The 25,664-nt window shown below is 35.8% G+C and overlaps 1 protein-coding gene across 1 annotated transcript in view; it reads right to left on the minus strand.

The window, feature by feature from the left end:
* The window catches only part of LOC150109061 (protein kinase C, brain isozyme-like), a 689,445-nt gene that overhangs the window by 225,125 nt on the left and 438,656 nt on the right, over positions 1–25,664 (minus strand). The window contains exon 12 of the mRNA XM_090405188.1: positions 6,454–6,592. Within this exon, the coding sequence (XP_090261314.1) occupies positions 6,454–6,592 (139 nt within the window). The remainder of the gene's footprint in view (positions 1–6,453; positions 6,593–25,664) is intronic.

Raw genomic sequence — 25,664 nt, forward strand, 5'->3', positions numbered from 1 at the left:
TAGTCCCAAAGGCGTGGAAAGAGGGGAAAATAGTTTCACTGCATAAAGGAGGATCCAAGACTATGGTGGCAAATTACCGACCGATCAGCATATCAGGAGTCGTTGTCAAGGTCTTGGAGAAAGTAGTCAAGGGAAAAATACAGGAATGGATTGATGAAAATGAGATAATGTACAGGGGACAGCATGGCTTTGTGTAGGGTAGATCATGCCTCAGTAACTTGCTCAAGTTTTATAACAAGGTGACAGCAGAACTGGATAAGGGAAATGGGTTTACAGTGATACTGCTGGACCTGGCGAAAGCGTTTGACAGGATACCACATGGAATTCTAATCCGTAAACTACAATATATGGGAATGGATATAGCGTTGGTGAGATGGATAGGTGGGTGGTTGATGGAGAGATATCAAAGAGTAGTTTATTCAGGAGTAGAGCCCAAAAGACGGCCTGTGACTAGTGGTGTGCCGCAGGGTTCTGTTCTTGGACCACTGCTGTTTAATTTGTTCATTAACGATATAGGGAAGGATCTAAGTGGAACAGTTCATTTGTTCGCTGATGATGCAAAGTTGGGTAGGGCGTTAGTGAATGCAGAAGATGTCAAAGTCTTGCAGGATGACTTAGATAGATTGGAGTTCTGGGCTAAGGAGAATGGATGTCAATTTAATGTGACAAAATGTAAGGTTATGCATTTTGGGGTGAAAAGATTAGCAGCAGTATACCATATTGGTGGAACTGTACTTCAAGAGATTGATGAGGCCAGGGACTTGGGAGTATTGGTGGATAGGGAGATGAAGTTTAGGGGGCACATTGCAAAAGTAGCTAAATCAGCTCAACTCACTTGGTTGTTGAAAAATACCTTGACGAGCAGAGACAAGCAAGTTATTGTACCTCTGTACTGAGCCCTGATAAGACCTCATCTCGACTACTGTGCCCAGATTCGGTCACCTCGGTTCCTTCTTGATGGGGAGGAGGTGGAGAGGATCCAGAGGTGAGTGACTAAGATGATAGCAGGTCTATGGAATGAACCATATGAGAACAGGTTGAAGATTTGTGGGTTGCAGAAACTGGTTGATAGGTGGAAAAGGGGAGATATGATTGAGACATTCAAATTGCTAAAAGGATTCTATAGGATTGATTCAGAGGATATTTTTGAGATCAGGACTGGTGGTGGGAGAACTAGGGGACACCTATGGAAGCTGGGCAAGAGTGTGGTTAGCAAGGGTGTTAGAGCTGGGTTCTTTAATTTTAGAGTGGTAAATGAGTGGAATAAGCTGCCAGAGTCTGTTGTGGGTGCTATGACAGTGAGCGAGTTCAAGGCAAGGTATGATAGATACTGTCATAATGTCGAATATTTGTGTGGACATGATGTTTAGTGCCTCCCTCGACGAGTCTAAGGACTCCCTGGAGTAGCCCGAAATAATAATAATAATAATATGTTCTGCCATCTTACACTTTCTCTTTGAAAGGTCTTCCATGATTGCTCATTTAGTTCCCATCAACTTCAATACCTCTTCATTAGTTTTTTTTCTCTTTCCAAGAAATCTTCAGTGCTCACCTATAGCACCACATCTCAAATGCCTGCTTTCAGCAGTATTTAATACTAAGCCATAATTCTTACTCTTTTTGATTAATATTTCAACCATATTTTTTATAATTATGTTTTTGATTTCATTATGAATACTAAGTCATCAGCAAATGTAATATTGTTAACTTCATTGCCACTTATTTTTATTCTCATTTTAATGGTCAGAGGTCATTCATTTCACGGTATGTATTGAAAGTATAGGGGATATTATATACCCTTGTCGCATTCCTCTTTTGATATCTATTATTTCATTATTGATATTGTTTATAATAAATTTAGTTAAATCCTTTATCCAAGTGTGAGCAAACAAAGTTTGCGCCTGAAAGTATCTTCAGGACTGGGTTAAAGTGGTACAACACCGGGCAACTCCTTGCAAAGGTGGAGCAAGCTACCAACTCTCCTAACTCAGTATCTCCTATAATTCAAAACCATCTCCTTGCGGATATGTATAATGTTATGCATTAAGGGAAGGGCCACTACCCACTCTAGTTTCGACCTTTATTGAGGTCTCTTCAGTGGGAGCCAGGCCCAAGTGGAGATACCAGGCAGAAACATTAGCAAGGTCATCTCCTCCTATCGGAGCTGTCAAACGGTGTGCCACCTTTTTATTAAATTACTCTGGATTTAGAGAAGGATGTTGAAAGTTTATTTTTCACTTGGTCATACTATAATAAATTTAGTTTAATCCTTTATCCACGTGTGTGCAAACAAAGTTTGTGCCTGAAAGTATCCTCAGGACTGGGGTAAAGTGGTACAACACCGGGCAACTCCTTGCAAAGGTGGAGCAAGCTACCAACACTCCTAACTCAGTATCTCCCATAATGCAAAACCATCTCCTTGCGGATATGCATAATGTTATGGATTAAGGGAAGGGCCACTACCTAGACTAGTTTCGACCTTTATTGAGGTCTCCTCAGTGGGAGCCAGACCCAAGTGGAGATATCAGGCAGAAGCATTAGCAAGGGTCATCTCTTCCTATCGGAGTTGCCAAACGATGTGCCACCTTTTTATTAAATTACTCTGGATTTAGAGAACGATGTTGAAAGTTTATTTTTCACTTGGTCAGACTATAATAAATTTAGTTTAATCCTTTATCCAAGTGTGTGAAAACGAAGTTTGCACCTGAAAGCAAGGTCAAAGCAAGATGACCTTGCTAATGCTTCTGCCTGGTATCTCCACTTGGGCCTGGCTCCCACTGAAGAGACCTCAATAAAGGTCAAAACTAGTCTAGGTTTTGACCTTTATTGACCTAGAGTAGTTTCGACCTTTATTGAGGTCTCTTCAGTGGCAGCCAAGCCCAAGTGGACATACCAGGTAGAAGCATTAGCAAGGGTCATCTCCTCCTATCGGAGCTGCCAAACGGTGTGCCACCTTTTTATTAAATTACTCTGGATTTAGAGAAAGATGTTGAAAGTTTATTTTTCACTTGGTCAGACTATAATAAATTTAGTTTAATCCTTTATCCAAGTGTGTGAAAACGAAGTTTGTGCCTGAAAGCAAGGTCAAAGCAAGATGACCTTGCTAATGCTTCTGCCTGGCATCTCCACTTGGGCCTGGCTCCCACTGAAGAGACTTCAATAAAGGTCGAAACTAGTCTGGGTAGTGGCCCTTCCCTTAATGCATAATATTATACATATCCGCAAGGAGATGTGTTTTGCATTATGGGAGATACTGAGTTAGGAGTGTGGGTAGCTTGCTCCACCTTTCCAAGGAGTTGCCCGGTGTTATACCACTTTACCCCAGTCCTGAAGATACTTTCAGGTGCAAACTTTGTTTGCACACACTTGGATAAAGGATTAAACTAAATTTATAATAGTCTGACCAAGTGAAAAATAAACTTTTAATATTGTTTATAATTTAAATCTTCTAATTCCACTATAATTCCATTATTATTGTGAGATCTTTTGTATCGATTTGAATGTCTTTTAATATTTCTATTAATGTTTCATGGCTAGCTTACTTACTGTGTCAAATGCTTTTTGAAAGTCTATAAAGCATATGTGTTATTATTTATTTCTATTGATTTTTCAGTAACAGTTTTTAATTCATAAATTGCATTAATTGTTCTTTTTCCTTGCATGAATTCTTTTTGCCATTCACTTATATAATTACATTTAATTATAGAAAATATTATATTTTTTATTATTTTCAATAGTATTTTGAAGCACGGGATATGATATTAATTATTCTAAAATCTTTCCATTCTGCTGCATTATTCTTTTTTTGGCATCGAAATGCAAATTTTCTCCATTTCTTGTATTAATTCAATTGATATACCATCAAATCCTGTCATTTTACCATTAGATAGGTTTTTTCTTCTTATGGTTCCCACCCACTAAAGGTTATTAGTAAACCTACAGTACATTTGCAACATCCTGTTGCATTAATCCTTAATTTGTGCATTAAGGATTTTTTTTTTTTCATTATTAACAATTTTATACATAATTTTTGCATTTTTTAATTTATTTATTACATAGTTCACAAACTCTGATCTACAGACCAAACATGGAATTTTTTTAAGCCCCTTCAGGCCTCCAAATAAGCAGGTTGGTGGTATCATAATGGATGATGAAATTTATCTTTCACCTAAAGATAATCACAAACATCCATGTACATGGTGGTATTTGAACCCACAACCTACTGGTTGAAGAGCAGGTACAATAAAAGAACTGCCAACCAGGCTGGCAGTTCTTTTATCCTTATTATACAGTATCTTCATGGAATCCAAAGAACCACATTAATGTTCATGCACAACGCTAAATGTATCTTACCACTCCTTAAACTCATTTACTGTCAGGCCCTCACAACTAATTCTGGCAATCCAGTCCATTCCACTAGTTCATCACTCTCCATGCAAAAATTTTAGTCCACATAACTTTACTAATCACACTCTTACATAACTTGCAGATGATCCCCAGTTCTCTGACTATTAGCCATATATTGAAAAATGTCCTTTGCATCAATTTTATAAAACTCCTTTAATATTTTGTAAGTTATATTTATATCTTAACAGAAACCTTTAATCAAGTCTCCTCATGTTTGCTTGATTAAATCCACATAACTTCAATCTATCTTCATACTACCTGTCACCAGATTCATCACTCATCTCTGATTCTCTTTACCACCTCCTAATCCCCAAGAAACCTAGGTAAACAAATCTGCACACAGTAGTCAAGATGCAGCCAAATCATTTGGCTGAGTGGTTAGCGTATCCACTCCCCAGTCAAAACGCTATGGGTTCAAATTCAGCCGTGGGCATGGATGTTTGTGATTTATGTGAAAGCACTAGTGGTGGTAGTCAGCGGTAGATGGCGTTGGTGTTAGATGAAGATTGGTGGAGTAGTGAGATAAAGAGTTGTAGAGTTGCTGCCCTTCCTCGATGAGTCTTTGGACTCCCTGGAGGTGTGATATAATAATAATAATAATTATAAAGAGAGATAATCTCAACTTTACTTGTTAATGTGTTTTTCAACAACCAAGTAATCATCTGAGTTATTTTACCAACTTTTGCAATATGCCCTCTGAACTTCAACTCTCTAATTCTCTGTCCACCATTATCCCCATGTCCCTAGCCTCATCAATTTCCTGGAACCTAGTACTGTCAATGGTCCACAGTATGCAACCTTATCAACCCAAGTGCATAACCTAACATTTAATTGACAATCATTATCCTTTTCTCACAATTCCAATTTATTTAAATCATCCTGCAGGATATCTACATCACTTTTATCAACTATTGCCCTTCCCAGTTTTGCATCATCAGCAAACAACTGAATATCCCTCTTTAAATCTTTCCCTATATTGTTGATATACAAATTAAAGAGTAATGGCCCTAATACAGATTCCTGAATATAATATACCATACTAGTCATCCTCATTCTCCTAGATCCTACTCATCCTATACTACTCTCTGGTGTCTGTCTGTCTGTCAGCCCCTCCCCCCCCGCAATCCATGTTACTGGTTTCATATCCATTTCTCATTTGCTCTAACTTGTAATAGTTTTCCATAAGGTATTCTGTGAAATGAATGCATTTTGTAAATTCCATCAGTATCGTAATGCAGCTATTTCCTTTATCCAAATTCTGTTGTCACTTTATTATAAAATGTGAATAAATTTACTAAGACAGGACCTATCTTCAGAAAGCTATGCTGTTGCTATCCACGATAGGGGTATTGTATCCTGCTGCTGGATTTTACCTTTAACCAACTTTTCCAGTTGGTTAAAGGTAAAATGGTTGGTGGAGTAGTGAGATGACACAACCCTTAACAACCACTCCTGATATACTAATTTGTCTGTAGTTTGCTACTTCTGTCTTGGGGGCCATCTTTATGTAAAGGAACTATCTTATCCTCTTTCCATTCCCTTAGAACTTTGCCAGAGCTAAGATGAATGACTTCATCAGAAGCAATGCCAATGCTCTTTCACATTCACATAGCACACAGGCAGACATTCCATCCATTCCCACTGATGTATTCATATTGATATTTTTCAATATGTTGAATGTCTAGTTCATATACATCAATTCTGATATCATATTCTGTCACATCTGTGAAATCCTGTGAGATCAATGCCAATATTTTGTATAATATTTCATTTTATAAAATGCTGGTTGTGATCCGCATTTCGAAAAACACTGATCTAATAGGCATATGCATTTCGCTAAACAAAACCTAACTATTAAATAGCTCCAACTAGCCTGAGGACCACATAATTTAACAATGTAAGAACTACTTTCTAGAATCATAACAATCTCATAAAGCCATAGTAATGCACAATTATATTTTATTACGAAGATTTAATCTCAATAATGATGAATAGAGAATAAAATACAAAAAAAATTGGGAAAATATAAGATAGCTTATGTAATACCTCAGGAGCTATGTAATCAGGAGTTCCACAGAAAGTTTTTGTTGTCTTATCTCCCATTATACCCTCTTTACACATTCCAAAATCAGCAATTTTGACATGACCATCATGATCAAGAAGCACATTGTCTAATTTTAAATCCCTGAAAGTGAGAAGACTATGTAAGTTGCAAAGCATATAACAGAATTAATACTAGGTAAGTTAAAGTTATTTGCAAAAAAATATAAAAGTCGTTTGTAAGAAATGCTGATGACAATTAGCAATTTGAATATCAATCTAGTTACTGATAAAACAATGGAAAGATGGATTTCAAATATTAATCACATAAGGATAATCTCTGCATTCATTCAGCTAGAGAATTTGTAGTATGTTTTATTTAGTTTATTCGTTTTTTACTGTTTTAGGAACTGCTAATTTTGTTTTCATTACTATCATCAATTTACTCTTAGAACGTGTACATGATATTACAATGATAATTCAGTACAATTAAGACATAAATACTATTTTTATTTTAACACATTCACACTGGGATGTGTGTTGTGCCTTATGTGGTACTAGTACAGAACAAAACATCCTGGAGTAAATGTGTTAATTAACAATTTTCTTCCCTAATGTTTTATGATTTGTAAAGACTCATGAATGAATTGGGATGTGAGTGGTGGAGCTGAGACTGAGGGGATATATGGGGTAAGTGGTGATCAAGGTGACTGGGCAAGGGCAGACATGGTGGGAAAAATCACATCCAACAAGTGGCTTCAGTAGGACTGATTATAGACCTATAAGTGAACTGCTATGTTTATTTACAAATGTCAAGAGTATCAGAAATAAAGGAGATGAAATTGTTCACTGATTGAGTATGTTTGTCCAAAATTGTTGGAATAAGTGAAACATCATTGAATGAAGGTGATATCCTGACAAGAATAAATATGGAAGGGTACAGTGTTTTTCACAAGGATATAAAGGACAAGAAGGTGGAGGGATGGGGGAAAGTGATGGTGATGACAGCAGTGGAATTATTTCCACATAAGATTGACATGAAAGAGGGAAATAGTGCCAATCATTCTGAGGTAGTGTTGTGTGAGGTCGACGTTGACAGGAAGAGATATCTAGTTGGATGTTGCTATAGGTCAGGAAATGTGGAGGGAGGTGATGAAGAAATATATAAGAAAGTTAGGTGAGTGAACAAGGGAAGGGTGATTAATATGGGTGATTTTAACTATGGCAGTATAGATTGGAATGAAAAAATAGCATCTGGGAATAAGGCAAATGAATTTCTTGAGAGACAACTTCACAAACTATCTTAGGCAGTATGTAAAGGAGAGCACATGAAGATAAAGAGTTTCAGATCTGATAATGTCATCAGAAAATGTAATTGTGAATGAGATTTTGAACTTCTGTTGAAAAATAAAAATGATTTTGAAATTATAAATTCGTTTTTTTCATTGTTAGGACAAGAACTTTTCAGACCACCCTCATAGTGAGACCAAACGGCACTTCTTATCCATGTTAAAGGAAGAATGATCACGGTAAGATGATGAAAATGGTAGAATGGTAACAGAACACATTGTTGAGATATTTATTGATTAATTTATAAGGGTGTTTCATCCTGATCAGAGTGGAATCATGAGGAACTTAAGTGTAGAGGACATAAGAGAGGATGGCTTAATTGTGAGTAAGCAGGAGGTATTTGAGGAAATAAATAGCCTTGATGTCAATAAAGCAATAGGATTTGATGAGATATCACCATGCGTCTTAAGGGAATGTTCCAAGGAATTGGCAGTAACATTGGCATGGCTGTTTATTAAGAGTCTTACAACAGCACAGGTTCCAAGGGAGTGGAAAGAAGGTAAAATTGTTCTACTGCATATAGGTGATGACAAGGCTGTGGCTCCAAATTATAGGCCAATCTGTATATCTGGAGTAATGGTGAAGTTACTAGAGATTGGTGAGAAGCAGGATACAGAAATGGGTTAGGCAGAATTCTCTGTGGTTATCAGCATGAATTTGTTAAAGGGAGATCATGTTTTACAAACTTACTTATGTACTATTACAAAGTGACAAATACCTTAGACAGGGGACATTCATATACAGTGGTGTACTTGGATTTTGCAAAAGCTTTTGATAGACTGCCACTCAACAAGCTGTTATATAAATTGAAATAGATGGAATTGGATAATAGATTTCTGAGTTGGATCAGTGACTGGCTGTCGGATAGATATCTGAAAGTTGTATAATGGGGTGCAGTATCCCAAAAGAGGAAAGTCACTAGCGGTATATACTTCAGGACTCAGTTTTGGGACCATTGTTGTTCAATTTGTATGTTAATGATATTGGGATAGGTTTAAATAGTGATATGCAGCTGTTTGCAGATGATACAAAATTGGGGAGAGCAATTCAAACTCAATCTGATGATATGGCCTTAGAGGAGTGTTAATGTTGCAAAGTGAAGGTTTTGAGATTTGGTAAGCAACAATAGGATGCAAAGTATACATTTGGTTTAGAAACTTTAGAAGAAGTAGAGGAGATGAGATATCTGGGAGTTGTAGTGGACAAGGGCCTGAAATTCAGAGGCCACATTTCACAAGTTGTGAAGACATCATATTGGATGATGTCTTCACATCAATGACAATGATGCGGAGGATCCTGACATGCAGAAATAAAGAAGTTATGATGCCATTCTATTAGGCCTCATATGAATTATTGTGCACACATTTGGTCACTGGATTTTTCGTGGTGATGAGGATATGTTGGAAAGGATCCAGAGAAGATTCACAAATTTTGTCAGTGGTCTTTGGTATATGGAGTATGAGGACAGATTGAGAAAATGTATGTTGCAAAGCCTTGTGAATAGAGGAAGAGGGGGGAGACATAAGCTAGTCAGTGGTTGTTATCAGGTTTACATGGAAGATATTTTTCATAGAATGGGAGAGTGGGAGGTAGAACAAGAAGTCATCGATGGAAACTGTATAAAGAGGGTGTGAACAGAGAGGCAGGAGCCTGTTCTTTGCATGGAGAGTGGTTGGTGAGTGGAATGCATTGTCCAAGTGTATGTTGTGAATGCAGACACATTGAATCTGTTTAAGGCACAGTTGGATGAACATTGTGTGCAATAGCATGCGCCTCCCACGATGAGTCTCTGACTCCATGGAGGTCAGTTGTTAATAATAATAATAATAATAATAATAATAATAAATCGTATCCAGATTTAGCTGGACATCTATAAACGTCATGGCTGGTTGGGAATTAGGTTTTCCTGCAGGATCTGTGCATCGTTTTCATTTACCATTGCTCTTCCCAGTTTAGCATTATCAGTAAATAACTGAATATTTTCTGTCAAATTATTTCCTATATAATATTTTTTGAATTTGACCCACTCTGCCATCTGTACAAAGGACTCAACTCCTTCATAAACCACTTTTTGATATCTGTCTATCTTCTAATCCAAATTATATATATATATATATATATATATATATATATATCAGGGACATATATTCCAGGTGTGGGATGCACATCCAAGGAATAGCAATGCCACTGATGTTATATTTTTGCATTTATTCCTGTTAAAGTCTCCCCTAATTATTTTCTGACATCCAGTGATTCCTAAAATTAAACACAATATACTAATGCTTTATGAAGAGGAGGCTTTTTGAAACGTAAACAATTCATCATGTTCGCATAAATAGTCTTGGTGTGTGGTCACAAATACAGATATTTTTGAGCCCTTTGAACAGAAGTACAGAAGGCACAGTGGGTCAAATTCTTAGTGTTCCAGTGATTTTAAACTACTCAGAAGGTGATGCAAGGTGTGCACTGAGACAATTGCACCCAGAAATCAGTGGATGTGATAGATTGATTGTTGTCAACCAATCCAATTGAACGTTATCATTTGTCATGAGTTGCTGTTTTTGCTTTCTGAGTTTCATTTGTTTTGCGTGTGTGAAGTGTGCATTGACGTGTTCAGGATACTGATATACACAAGTTTTTAATATATATTTTTCTATAAATAATTTATAACTTTTTTTGTTAATATTTACAATGGAAAACTATTAATGATCTACTGAATGTCCCGTTTTCTGTCTGAGCTTTTGCAGAAGCCTCGTCCTCCTCTTCCAAATTTACTATTATATTTGCACCTTTGAGTAATTTAAATATACCAACCAAATATAGCATTGTCTTTCATTGTTTTTCTAATATATCTTAAAATAAACACATTGTTCCCCACTCTATGCAGACTCAGTTACAATTAATTGATAAATTAAAGTATTCAAAGTTATCCTACAAGTAATTGCACTGGACCAATTACAATGAGCACTGATGTGCTGTGCATTCTTAAAACTCAGACATCAATAAAAATGCAAGAATCATACGGTCCAATTGACATAAATTTTGTATTGCAGGTTGCCTAAGCCACATGACAGCACACCCAACTGAAATGGGCAGGTGACGCTACTGATATATATACATATATCTACTCTATAATATAAAATGATAAGCTTTTTTGTAACATTTTTGTGTCACGTTTTTTGTCAAGTTATTTGAAAAGTTTTGAAACTCAGGGCTACCCTGAGTGTCAAGTCTTCAAAATTCGAGTCATCAGAATTCAAGGCCTACCAGTCTGGAACTCAGGGGGGGGGGGGTGTCATATGCACTGGGATGGGGGAGAAACCCCCTTTTTAGTCTTCAAAATTTGAGTCATATCAGAATTCAAGGAGAACTGGCCTACCAGTCCGGAACTCAGGGGGGGGTTGCTGTGGGCACCAGGGGGAAGATCCCCCTTTCGAGTTTTCAAATTTCGAGTCATCAGAATTCAAGGAGACCCGGCCTACCAGTCCGGAACTTGGAGGGGGTTGTGCCGGGGGGTTAAGACTCAAAAGGGGGAGGGAGGACCCCCTTTCGAGTCTTCAAAATTCGAGTCATCGGAATTCTAGAACTGGCGTACCAGAACTCGGGGAATTGGGTGCTGTAGGCACCGGGGGGGGGGACTCCCCTTTCAAGTTTTCAAAATTTGAATCATCAGAATTCAAGGAGAACCAGCCTACGTCCAGAATACGGGGGGGGGGGCGTCATAGGCATCATGGGGGGGGAGTCCCCCTAGTATGTATATATATATATATATGTGTGTATATACAGTATATGGAGGCCTCAAGTTAAGTGACTGAAAAAAAATTCCATGTTTCTTCTTGAGAAATATTATTCTTTGCATAATCTTTTCCATAATTATGGAAAATACACAGTATAAACATATAGACCATAACTACCATTTATATACACTATCCACCAATAATTGTCTGGACACCCCTGTTATTTGAAGTTATGGAACATTCCTTGTTTGTTAATAACATAAAAACTGGTGTACAGATAGTAGGAAGCAGTATTTCATCGTAGCAATTGAATACAGGTGGTATGGCAATAAGATGTGAACTCAGTGACTTTGAGAGAGGTGTCATCGTGGGCTGTCATGTTGCTGGCATGTCCAAACATGGCATTGCTGCTCAACTGGAGCATCAAATATCAATGACTGGCAATGTGATCAACAAATGGAGACGTTCTGGCATCATTTAGTGCAGGAAAACACCCAGGGTGGCTGCCAAAAATAACTGACAGGGACAGGAGAGTGTCAAGATGGGTGACACGCTAAAACTTATCATGGATGGTCTGTGCTGGCTACAATCAGCACAGACCATCCATGATGAGTTCTAGAGTTCCAAGAAATTTCTAACGCATTTGATAGAACGGCCTCAGAAATTTCTATAAAATGGCAAGTGCAACAGCACTTTCTCCAGCCTTTCACAGCATGAGTTCAGAGATGGGTGATTATAGGTGAGAAGAATGGCTTTGAAACTTGATTGATGAAATCCATATTAGTGGTCATTAATTAGTTGAGACTTGTCTAGGTATTGAAGTTCACTGTTGATGGTATTCTCCATTACTTTAGACAACATTGAGGTGAGAGCAACAAGTTAATAGTTTGATGGTAGACACTTATCTTTTTTTTTGGAAATAGCTTCCATACCGTAGAATGGATGCCAGCTGAGGATAATATATTGTGCAGATGCTTAAGAATGGTATTAGTTCAGGAGTACGTCTCGAGTACAACTGGTGGGATTCAATCAGGACCAGCAATTACTAGAAGCATGTTTTAGTAAAGAAGGAAACAGTTTGCCTAGATCATCTATGCTGATGTTGGATGAGAAGAATGATTCTGGTGGGGGGGGTTGCCCCATCTTTAGGTGAAGATACAGAGTGTTGGGTAGTTGGAGAGGATCAGGGATTCTATATCCAGCAAAAAATCTTTTCACTTTCTTTCACATGATCTTTGTACATTTGAGTGAGAAAGAGGTGGAAGCAAAGATGGACAAAAGTTGTAGCCAACAGATTTTGTGAGAGACCAGAAGGCATGACTACCATTGAGAGAGGTGGTGAGTTTTCGAAATTTAGCATTTTATTAATGATGGATATGCAAGTTTTGAGAGAAAAATGAAGGCTGCAAACGAGGATGGAGTTTTTTGTCTCAAGCTATTTATGATAATCTGTGATGCACTATACCTACACTATATCCAAAACCATGGCTTGGGTATAGTTACTCTGAACAGGGTGAGGAATGAAGGTCTCCATTTCAACATGGATAATTCTGCAACTAGATAACAACTATCTGGAATTGGAGAATGGAAATAAGAGTCTGGCCATGAAAATGAGGAATAAAAGTCTCAGAGATCTTCTCACTTGGCATAAGATTATGAATGGCTGAGGGGAGGACATTTCACTAGAGATGAAACCTGGATGATATTGTGATCTAAATTACCAAAAGGAGCAGTGACCTCAACAGCATACCTGGAAGAAGAACTGGTTAAGAAGTGATACAGAGTGTTGGGTAGTTGGAGAGGATCAGGGATTCTATATGCATAGCATTTGAGATTCATATATAATGTTAATTATCTGTTAGTAGCTGCAAGATTTCTATTTCCTTCCCTCCCATGTGTCATTTTCTCCTTGTAATCTATGTCCACATCATTCAAGTATTCCATAATAACTACTTACTTTGTATTCACTAAGCTGATTTGTTGATACATATCCTCCACATCTTCCTTTAAATTCTCTCACCTACAGCAACAATCAACTGCATATATTTTGCCCAGTTGACCTTTATTTCATGCTAGATAGCATCAACTATCTCAGCCTTTCTAATGAACTTTTACTCTTGTTAGCTGCAATTGTTGTGCCATCTCAAGCAACAACCTGTTGCCCCATTCTCTTTTCTCTCTCTCTCTCTCTCTTCTCTGAAAAATACTACACCCTCTAAATTCTATTGCTTTAACTCCAACATGATCTGTCAACCAATGCCATAACATTTAGTGAAGAAGAGCTAGCTAATGACAAAAATTGCTCATATCCTTATTTTTAATGTTTTGGCATTAGTAGCTATATCCCCATATGCTCACAACTACCCTTGCATCATGCAATGAGTGTCCTATTCAATTCAAGAACAGAGAAAATATATTCAGCATTTTTTTTTATCATTCTTATTCTCACATTCATTTGTCTAAAACAATAGTTCTCAAACTTTTTGAAGTCGGGGCGCATTTAAAATCCTACAAATAATTGTAGGTGCTATATACAAATTTCTGAGAAATATGTTATAATAATTAAGTCAAATATTACAGAAAAAAAATAATGCAATAAAAAAAAAATAAAATGAAACATACCTTAAGTTTATTCATTCTTGTGTTTATGAGAAACATGAGTCATGTGTCCTAGAGATTGCTTCAATGTTTGGGCATATATTTGAAAGGCAAACTCTCATTTCCTCGTCAATACATTGAAGAGTTCCTCTCTTTTTACACTTAATTGTGGTGAGGGTAGAAAATCCTAATTCACATAAATATGATGTTGAAAATTGTAGTAAAATGTTGCCAATTGACACATATTCTTCTTTTATAGAAATCCAAAAGGCTTCAAGAGACAATTCCTTATCTTTAATCATCAATCCACGATCAGTGGATATATATAGCTGCCAGTTCTTCTTCTTCTGTTAATGTTAAACCAAAATCACTTGAAGTTTCCATAAATGGGTTTCTAATCCAATCATATTGTTCAGTGTTAAGTGATGGAAAATAAGAACTCAATTTTTCTTTTAAACTTGTTAAATGTTCAACTATTATTGGAAATGTTTCATTTATGCAAGTGTTACTTACCAATGGAAACATTTCCAAATTACCTTCAACAGCTTTTCTTTTCCAAATCTGTAGTTTTCTCTGAAACGCTTTCATTTTGTCAGTGGATGTGAGAATATTTTCTTCTTTCCCTTGCATGCTAGTATTCAAAATACTGAGCTGCTGAAATATATCGGCCAAATACTGTAACCTGGCAATCCAAAATTCGCACCGAAGGAGGTGACAAAAATGTAATTGTTTCATCTCTTCAAAAAACACAAGAAATTCTTGTCGTAGCTTGTGTACATGGGTAAGTACTTTCTCCCTTGATAGCCACCTCACCTCAGTGTGTAAAAGCAGCTGTCTGTGTTGTGAATCCATATCGATACAAAGCTTTTCGAATAAACGCGATTTGACAGGTCTTGTTTTAATAAAGTTTACCATCTGAACAACTTGATCTAAAACTTCTCTTAATTTTTCTGCCAATGTTTTTGCCATCAAGGCCTCCCTATGAAGAAAGCAGCGAGTTACGATAACATTCTCATTTTGTTTTTTTTACAAAAGATGTAAGGCCCTTAACACAGCCTACCATGGAAGGGGCTCCATCTGTACAAATGCCTACACTTCCATGTTAACTGCCATTTATCAAGATAGCTATTCAAAATGTTAAAAACGTCCTCACCTTTTGTAGACACACTTAATTCTTTGCAAAAAAGAAACGGATTTACTATTTGATCTTCATTAATAAAACGGACGAATGCTAAGAGTTGCGCCTTGTTGGTAATGTCTGTTGACTCATCAACTTGCAATGCAAAATTTGAATACTGAAGTTTATTACTGCATACATTTTTCTCGATATCAGAAGACATTTCTATAATATGCCTGTGAACTGTATCGGAGGAACCATTTTTTTGCATGCAGGCAAAATAAGTGACTCACCTAAAGTATGATCTTTCATATTTTTTGCTATCAGTTCTGAGACTTGATAAGAAGCGATTTGAGCTTTATCAGAAACAGTCATTATACTTTTAAAAGAATTTGGTGCTTTTGTTTGCTGTTCAGACAATCTCTTGAAAAAAATTAGATTTATTTTGTAAATTAGAGTGTATAGTTTTAAAATGTTTACTCAATTTACTAGGAAGCAATGATTCATTTGCCATTTTTTACATCCACATACTAAACATAGCAGCAAAGGATGATCTTCACTTCCGGTCCAAGTGAAACGAAAGCTTAAATAACTTTCATTATATTTGCGAGTAGACTGCAATTTTGCTTTCTTACTTGCACTTAACTTTTGCTCACTTCCAGAATCTGATTCTTCAATATCACGCCTCTTTTTGAGAAATCTATCCATTTTATTTGGGTATATTTATCTGAAAATAAGTAATATACACATAACATCCACTTCCAACACTTTTAAAATAAGTAATATACACAACAAGAATAAACCATATTCTTATTCTCTTTGCAAGAAAAACCGCTGTTAATTAACATAATAATGATGTGTGTTGACAAAAAGAGCGGTATATCCGTAATGAAAAGGTATAATAGAGTAACTATATTTATTTTTATATCTGGACACATATTTCTCTGGAATACCACAGGGCGCACCCGGAAATCTTCTAGGGCACACCCTTTGAGAACCACTGGTCTAAAGGATTACTGTACATGCACTCGTGTGACACCCCCCCCCCTCCCCAAATACCTCTGGTTTTTCTGATTTGTTAGTTCTACAATTTCACTGAGCAACACTTTGTCCAAACACCTAACTCCAACTCCATTAAAGTGTAATCATTCACTCATATATATCACATGAAAGGCTGTTTCATAAATTGGAGGATATAGGATTGCAATATGAACTATTGACTTAGATAAGTGGGTGGCTGATGGACAGTTTCCCAAAAGTAGTTGGTATTATTACTTCCAAGCGTCCATGGAGTCAGAAGAATCATCGCAGGAGGCTGATTTCTCAGAGACCACAATAACCATCATACTTTCCCTGAAGGCATTCAAAGCTGAAGCACTCACTCTGAGTGCATTCCACTCATTAACCACCAACCAAGCAAAAAATCTTTTCACTTTCTCACTCACACATGAGCTTTGTACAATTTCCAAGGATGACCTCTCATACTTGCATCACCCATTATTCTATGCAATAATTCCCCTGTATCTATCTGATAAGCTCCTCTTACCAAATTATATGTCTCAATCATATCAATGCTCCCCCTCCTAGTCACCAATTCTGAAGACCACATTTTTTTAATCTGTCCTCATATTCAATATCCCAGAGTCCTGAGAGTCTTAGTTACTTGCCCCTGCATGCCCTCTATTAGCACCAATATAGCCAGGTGAACAGATATGTGCAGAGAAATCCAAATTAGGCCTAATAGCACTTATACAACAGAACTTGGATATATATTATTATTATTACCCCAAGACCTCATGGAGTCAAAGACTCATCTGGGAGGTCCTTTTATCGCACACACAGCTCATCATACCGTGCCTTGAACACATTCAAACTCCTTGCAGACACCATAATCTGCACAAAAAAAACCTGCCCCTCACTCCCCTACTCACACTCTCTTTATACAGTTTCCAGGGATGACCTCTGGTTCTCTGCCAATCTTCCACTATTTTCTGTAGAACTTCTCCAGCATTGATCCTATAACAACCCCTTATGAACTTATAAGTCTCTATCATATCGTTCCTCTTCCTCCTGTCCACCAGACTCTGCAAATTACATCTTCTCAATCTTTCCTCATATTCGAACGTCAGAAACTACCTTAGTCAATTGCCTTTGGACTCTTTCCAACATCTCTTCATCCTTCTGAAAACCCGGTGACCAAATCTGGGCACAATAGTCCATGTGTGGCCTAATTAAAGCCTTATACAATGGAACAAGAATCTCCCTACTTCTACACGGCAGTGTCCTCCACATCATTCCCAGAAGCCTTTGTGTTGTCGTCACAATTTTGGCTATGTGTCCCCTAAATTTCAGATCCTTATCCACTATCACCCCCAGATCTCCTATTTCTTCAACCTCCAACAATATATCCTCACCAAGCATAAATTCTGCATCTCATCTTTGTTTTCCAAATTTTAAAACCTTACATTTTGCAACACTGAACTCACATCTCCATTTGCTTGCCCAATCACTCAATTTATTCAAGTCTTCTTGTAAGGCCACAACATCTTTACTACTACTCTTCATGGTTCGCCCCAACTTTGCATCATCTGCAGACAACTGAATATCTCCATCCAAATCTTCACCTATATTGTTAATATACAAGTTTAACAGTAATGGCCCCCAAACAGACCCCTGAGGCACTCCACTAATGACTTTCCTTTTCCTGGATATCGCTCCCCCATACACAACTTGTTGATACCTATCAGATAGCCAGTCTCCAATCCAATGCACTAATCTAATATCCAACCCCCATCTGCTCTAGTTTGACTATCAATTCATCTTGAGGTACTCTATCAAAAGCCTTTGCAAAATCTAAGTATATTACTGTGTATCCTTCTCCTCTGTCCAAGGAAGCAGTCACTTTATTGTAATAAATAAGTAAAGTAGATTACTAAAACATGACCTCCCTTTATGGATGATGTGAATTTGCCAGATTTAAAGATGACCAGTAGTATATCCCAGGGATCAGTCCTTAGGCTATTGTTGTTCAATCTATACATTAATGATACTGGGAAGGACCTAACAGAAAATCCTCAATTTCTGCTGATAATGCAAAGATAGGCAGGCCAATCTGGGTTGCTAACTGATATGCAGCACTTATAGAATAACTTGAACAGGCTGGAACTGTGCAGAAGATAATAGCTATCAATTCAGTGTTAGCAAGTGTAAAGTAATACACTTCGGTGTGATGATATTTCCAATGGCATATTATATTGGCAGGATTATACTTAGAGAAACTGAGGTTAAGGATCTTAGATAATTCAAATTCTATTACCAGTTATGGCAGATATGAAGTTAAAGTTCAAAGCACATAGCAAAAATTACGAATAAAACTAAGAAGATAATTGCGATGTTGAAACAAACACTGATGTGTAAGGATAAGGAAGTCATTTTGCCTCTTTACAAGGTTGTGATATTACTGCACATTAACTACTGTACAAAGATTTGGTCTCCTGAGTTCTAAGGGAATGAACAAGCTGTGGAGGGGATGCAAGGAAGAGTTAAAAGATGAGAAATAGAGAAGGTGAGATGATATGATAGAAGTGAGGTCTATAAACTTCTGAAAGAGTGTTATAGGATACTTGTTAGTGGAATGTTTTGTTATATGAAAGGTAGAGAGATAGAGGAAGAGACAAGGAGCAGCCATGGAAGTGAGTTTGTGTGCAATTAAGAAAGAGGTGAGTTTGATTTTTCTCTCACAGTGAGTGGAACAGTTTGCTTATTGAAGTGGTGAGTGTATCTAGTGTGAATGAGTTTAAGATATCTGCAGTGTGATGTATGGTCTTCCTCAACGATGATGATAATCCTTTTGGACTTTTGAATTCACTCCATATATCCACAAGCTGTACCACCAATCCTTTTGCATATCTACACATTGATTGATTCATTTACAACCACTGTCCTTCTTATTAGTTAGCTCATATATAACACAATGGCAATGCCATCTTAACTCTATCAGTCCTCTTTTTTGCTTCTTTCAGTAATTCTTTCATATCCACTGTCATTACACTAAGACTAGAGAGCGCATCCCCTGGGTGGCGGATAGGGGAGCCCACCATGTGTGTGTGCATGCGTGTGTATATGGTGGGATGGTCCAAATATACTGAATAAGGACCAACAGGGCCAATCATCTTGATTGTAAGGGAAGCAGCACTCCCATGGACCCCTCTAGCTGGATCTATCTCCTCTCCTTCTACTACTCTGAGGAAGATCCACTTACTTTAATCTTTCCTATAAGGCCTTATTAGCCAACTCTTCTTATTTTATGACCCCTATGCTATTAGAGTACTCGAGGGCCATGGGGTCTTTTCATTTCTGGCCTTACAACTGTGCCCTTTCTTATAAACCTTACTGTAATTCTTCTATAATCTACTCTTTCCCCCTATTCCTCCTATGGGTTTAAATTCAGAAGAAGGCTAGGTCAGAAGCCTTAAGGTAGCAGCCCTACCACTGAACTATTCCATCGTCAGGCTAGTCCCCTGACATGGAGAACATAATTCTACTAGTAAGCTGACAGAAAAAGATAATCGGATTGAATCTATAGGAAACGACCCTGGAATGGAAAAGGTAAAACAAAAATGGAAACGACAAAATATAATACACATGGCAAACTGGAATGTAAGAGGAATAGCATATAAAGAAATAGAATTAGACCAATTATTACATGAAAGAAATTTTAAAATAATAGTAATAACTGAAACAAAAAGAAATTAAAAGGAACCATGAGAACTGAAAATTTTAATGTGATATACAGTGGAGTTGACAGAGACCAAAGAGCACAAGCAGGAGTCATGATCTGGATTCATAACTCCCTTTCAAAACAGTTAAAACATTATAAATTATGGAATGAAAGAATAATAGAAGCTAGAATAAAAATAGATAGAGGCTATTTAACAATAATTGGTTTATATGCCCCAGAAGAGGGAAGAGAACAAGATAATATTGATTTTTATAATCAGCTACAAAACATATATAATAAATAAAAATGATTACATAATTTTAGCAGGAGACTTAAATGCAAGAATTGGAAACACGAAAATTAATAATAATATAGGAATACATGGAGAACATACTCTAAATAGGAATGGTAAAAAATTGATTGACTTTGTAGTTTATAATAACCTAAAAATAATGAATTCCTTCTATAAACATAAAGACATACATAAATATACTTGGGCAGCAAGAGGATGGAAATCAATATTAGATTACTTTATACTAAATGAAAAGACATCAAAATTTTCACTAGATGTTAGAGTTCACAGAGGATATGAAATAAGCAGTGACCACTTCCTTGTTAAAATAAAATTAAGATTACCACCTAAATGGCTACAAGTAACAAGAACAGAAAAAAAATTGAAACATTTGTTTATATACTAGACTATTGAATGACACAAATGTACAATGGCTATATGAACAAAGAATTAACCAATATCTAGACAAAATAAAACAAAATGAAGAAATAGAAATAGAATGGCTTAATATAAAAATGATACTAAATGCAGCAGCAAATGAAAGCTTAGGAAAGACTAAAAAATTCAATAAAAGGAAAAAACTGAAGATCTGGGATGATACAATGAAAGAAATAATCAAAAAGAAAAAAGAAGCCCATCACAAATGGTTAAGCAGTAAAAGATTAGAAGATGAAATAGAATATAAAAGAATAAGAGCCATAGCTGAAAGAGAAGTCAGAAAAAGACAGAGAATCATGGAACAAATTTGTTTCTGATTTAGAACATGATTTATATAAAATAAGACCAAATGTATATAAAATTTTGAAACACTTAAATGCAGATACCAAAGAAAACATAAAATTAAACACTGAATTGAAATTAGAAGAATTTCTAAATTACTACACAGAATTGTGGACACACAAATATTTTAAAAAAGACAACTGGCAAACAATTAATGAAAATGAAAAGGAAATAACTAAAGAAGAATTAGAAATCAGCCTGAAAGAAACAAGAAACGGAAAATCACCTGGAGAAGATAAGCTAGGTTCAGAACTATATAAATACGCAGGAACAAGATTCAAAGAAAGACTCTTATTTTTAAATAAAATTTATTCAACTGGTATCCCCCCCAGTAGAATGGAAAAAAGCAATTGTGATTCCTATCTTTAAAAAAGGTAACAGAGATCACCTTAAAAACTATAGAGGTATCAGTATACTAAATTCCTGTTACAAAATATATAGCAGAATCTTAAATAGCAAACTAATGAAATATTCCAAAAACTTTATTTTAGAAGTACAGAATGCATTTAGAAAAGGACGATCATGTATGGACCTGGCCTTTTGCCTAAAATTAATAATAGAGAAAAGAAGAGAATACAATTTAAAAACACATATTGCATTTATTGACTTTGAAAAAGCATTTGACAAAGTTAAAAGAAACATATTATTTAACATATTAAAAGAAAGACAAATACCAAATAATATCCTAAACGCTATCACAAGTATATATGAAAATAATCAAATACAAATAAGATTAAATCACGAGCTATCATATAGGAGAGAGATAAACCAAGGGGGGTCCGACAGGGATGTCCCCTCTCAGCAACTCTTTTTAATATCTACTTAAATGAAATAATAATAAAATGGAATAAAAATTTACATCAAGGAATTAAACTTTCTCCTACAGTAAACTTAAACACTCTCCTCTTTGCTGATGACCAAATAATAATTACAAATTCTGAAGATAAACTACAGAAAGCTATTTTAGATCTAAATGAGATATCCAAAGATTATGGTATGATAATATCAACAAAAAAATCAAAAACTATGGTGGCCTTTAAAGGACAAGATCCAGCAAGAACTAAAATAGTGATAGATAACAAGATCTTAGAACAGGTGAATTATTTAACTACCTAGGATGTATGATCACATATGAAAATGAAAAAGATATAAACGTAAAAATTGCAAAATATTTAAAAATAACAGGTGTAATTAATTCTATATTTAAACCAAACCTAGTTCAAAAACAAGCCAGACTAAAAGTATACAATACATTAGCCCTACCATGATGGAAGCAAAATCTGGAAGCTATGGAAGCAAAATCTGGACAATAAAACAAAAAGACAAACAAAGATTAACAACAGCAGAAATGAAGTTTATGAGAAAAACTGCAAAGTATACCTTTGATCACAAAAGAAATGAAGAAATTATGAAAGAATTAAAGCAAGAACCAGTAATAGAAAAAATAAAAAAATAAAAACATAAATGGATGGAACACGTTCAAAGAATGAAAACAGAAAGATTACCAAAACAAGCCATTAGGAAAAAGAAAACCAGGACGTCCTCTTAAACGATGACTTCTAAGGCTGGAACAGGCCATGCTAGGCCTAAATCCATGATGATGATGATGATGATATATAACACAATGGCAACAAATTTGCCATCTTAACTCTATCAGTCTTCTTTTTTGCTTCTTTCAGTAATTCTTTCATATCCATTGTCATTACACCATATAAGTCATCTTTATTTAATTTCTTACAGTAACAGCTATTATTGAACAATATAAGTAGATGAATTATTATTATCATCACACCCACCATGGAGTCAGCACACTCATCATGGGAGGTTCATTCAACCGACAACATATTTATCATACTGAATCTTAAAATCCTTAACACTCTGCATTAACAAGATATTTTGATAATGTGTTCCATTCACACACAATTCTTCATGTAAAAATCTACTCTTCACACCCTCTTACATAACTTCTAGGGATGGCCACTGGCTATTGCCCTCTCACTTTCTATGCTTTTTATAATTCACTCTGGATTAATCCGATAAAATTCTCTCACTAATTTAAACACCTTTGTCATATCACCTCTTTTCCTCCTGTTCACTAAACTCTGTAATCCATATTTCTTTAACCCCTCTTCATAGCCAACACTTCAGAGCCCTGATATTGTTTTGGTCACTCGTATATGGACTCTCTCCAATGTTTCCATATCATTATGAAAACCAGGGTACAACAGGGTACAGGGTACAAATCAGAGTACAACAGTCCAAGTGTGGTTTGACCAGTGCTTTATACAGTGGCCCAAACACCTCCTTGCCTGTATAAGTTAGTGTACTTCTTATCATAGAGGAAATGTGATGTGCAGTCTTTGCAACACTTGCAATATGCTCTGTAAACTTCAGAAAAGAAAGTTAAGAACTTATGATTTTGTGAAGCTTTTTAAATTGCTCCAATAGTTAAATATACATTAGTTATTCAAAAAGTATAAATTTTAATTTTAAACAACTATGCATGGGGAATAATGTTTTAATGATATCTATACATAACACTGAGGATGAACTTTATTTTTTATAGAGAAGCCAAATTAGTAACAAAAGCTAATATTAGTTTTTAATTATAAAGAAATATCATGTCAGTTTAAATGTTTTAGCTTATGATAATTAACTTTTTAATTTCTGTGGATACACATAAAATTTTGAGGCTGAGAGGCAGATAAAGGCTAGGATGGGTATTGAATGAATAATAGTAGTATAAGAGATAGAACTCATTAGAATTGGCAAAGTCAAACCCCAATTTCACTGTCCACCTGTATTCTTCTTCTCTGTTCATTAACTCTCACACTCCTGCTATTCCAATTTATAACCGCTTCAGTCTCACCAGTTCCTGTCTCCTGATTTAAGCTTCACTTCTTACTTTCTCTGCTCTCTTGCTCACATCACTGATTGTACCTCCTTGTAGCAATAGTCTGTCTTGGTGCCCCACACCAAATCCATTTAAATGCAACTCATCACTTTTGTACAAATCTATCCTTCCCTCAAATGCCTCTGACAGACTTAAACTCCACTCCCTTCTCCACATATAGATCTGGCAACATACTATTAATGATTCCTGCACTCTTCGTCAACTTGTCACCATCATATATTAGCAACACAATGACTATCTTTCCAACCATACTATTATTTTATTTTCTCCTCACCAATCTCCTGATATTCTCTTCTCATTCCATACGTCTAACCAAGTAATTTCTTCTAACAACCATCACTAACTTGCTTGCTCATCTGCATCTTCTATCCAACACATTAAATTGTATCCAACACATCTTGTTTACCATATCTCTAATAATTATTAGAGATATGGTAAACAAGATATGGTATTGAGCCATTTGCCACATCTTTTTCTATGCTTTCTTTCATCTTATTCTTTTGCACCAGTGGAGGCGCGTACATAAGCACTGCGACACTGCAGCACCCCCAAGGAAAAAATGGAAAAATTAAATTTTGTTTGTGTTTATAAATAATAAAAATGCTTACAACATCATATAAATGCAGTACAACATGTTAAAGGTTACAGCTTATGTTTTCACATTGATTGAATAGTTAATAATTAGAATTGTTCGATTAACGCTTTAGATTATGAAATACATGAACTGCGATCTAACGCCGATATTCGTTTGCTCTTGTCATTGCACTTTATGTCATTCCCAACTGTAACTGCTCAAACAGCAGTGTATTTTTAGTATGGTTACGTGCCTTATTTCTGTGAGATAAGAAACATTTATTATTGGTGCGTGTGCCTGGTGAACTATTTTTTGTAAATCTTATTTTATTTTGTTAAAATAACATATAATTATTCATTTATTATAGATACAAGGCTGAATTATGATGAGTGTCACTGTTGAAAATATGAAAAGAATAATATTTTTTTCAATTATCGTTACACGAAACAAATGCACTGCGATCTAACGCCGACATTCGTTTACTGTCGTTGCATGTTACGTCATTAGATACACTGTGATCTAATGACGTAGATACACTTGCGCAGGCATAAGATACAGAACAGTGTATCTTATGCCTGCGCTTGTTATTCTTGTGAAATATGAAACGTTTATTATTGGCGCGTGTTCGTCGTGAACTACTTTTTTGTAAATCTTATTTTATTTTGTTAAAATAACATATAATTATTTATTTATTATAGATACAAGGCTGAATTATGACGAGTGTCACTGTTGAAAATATGAAAAGAATTATATTTTTTCAATTATCATTACACGAAACAAATGCACTGTGATCTAACGCCGATATTCGTTTGCACTTGTCATTGTTATTGATACGAAACTTTTATGATTGGTGTTTGTTCGTGATGAGGATGAAATATTTTTAATAAAGCAATTTTTAATATGTAAATTTATTTATTAATAAATTCATTACTGATTAGGAAAAAGAAGTGTTTTTTTTTTTTTTTTTTTTTTTTTTTTTTTGTATATGTAGCACCTCCACTTAAAATTTTCATCGTCCGCCATTTTTTTGCACTTTATTCTATTCTCTTTCATTCTTATCCGTCAAGCTTCTCATCTCACTTCTCATTCTGATTAACTCATGTCTTAAGTCTTGCATTATGGCAATTAAACTATT

Source organism: Typopeltis vanoorti, chromosome 2 (assembly GCF_054136105.1).
Source record: "Typopeltis vanoorti isolate ZY-2024b chromosome 2, IOZ_Tvanoo_1.0, whole genome shotgun sequence".
Classification (NCBI taxonomy): Eukaryota; Metazoa; Arthropoda; class Arachnida; order Uropygi; family Thelyphonidae; genus Typopeltis; species Typopeltis vanoorti.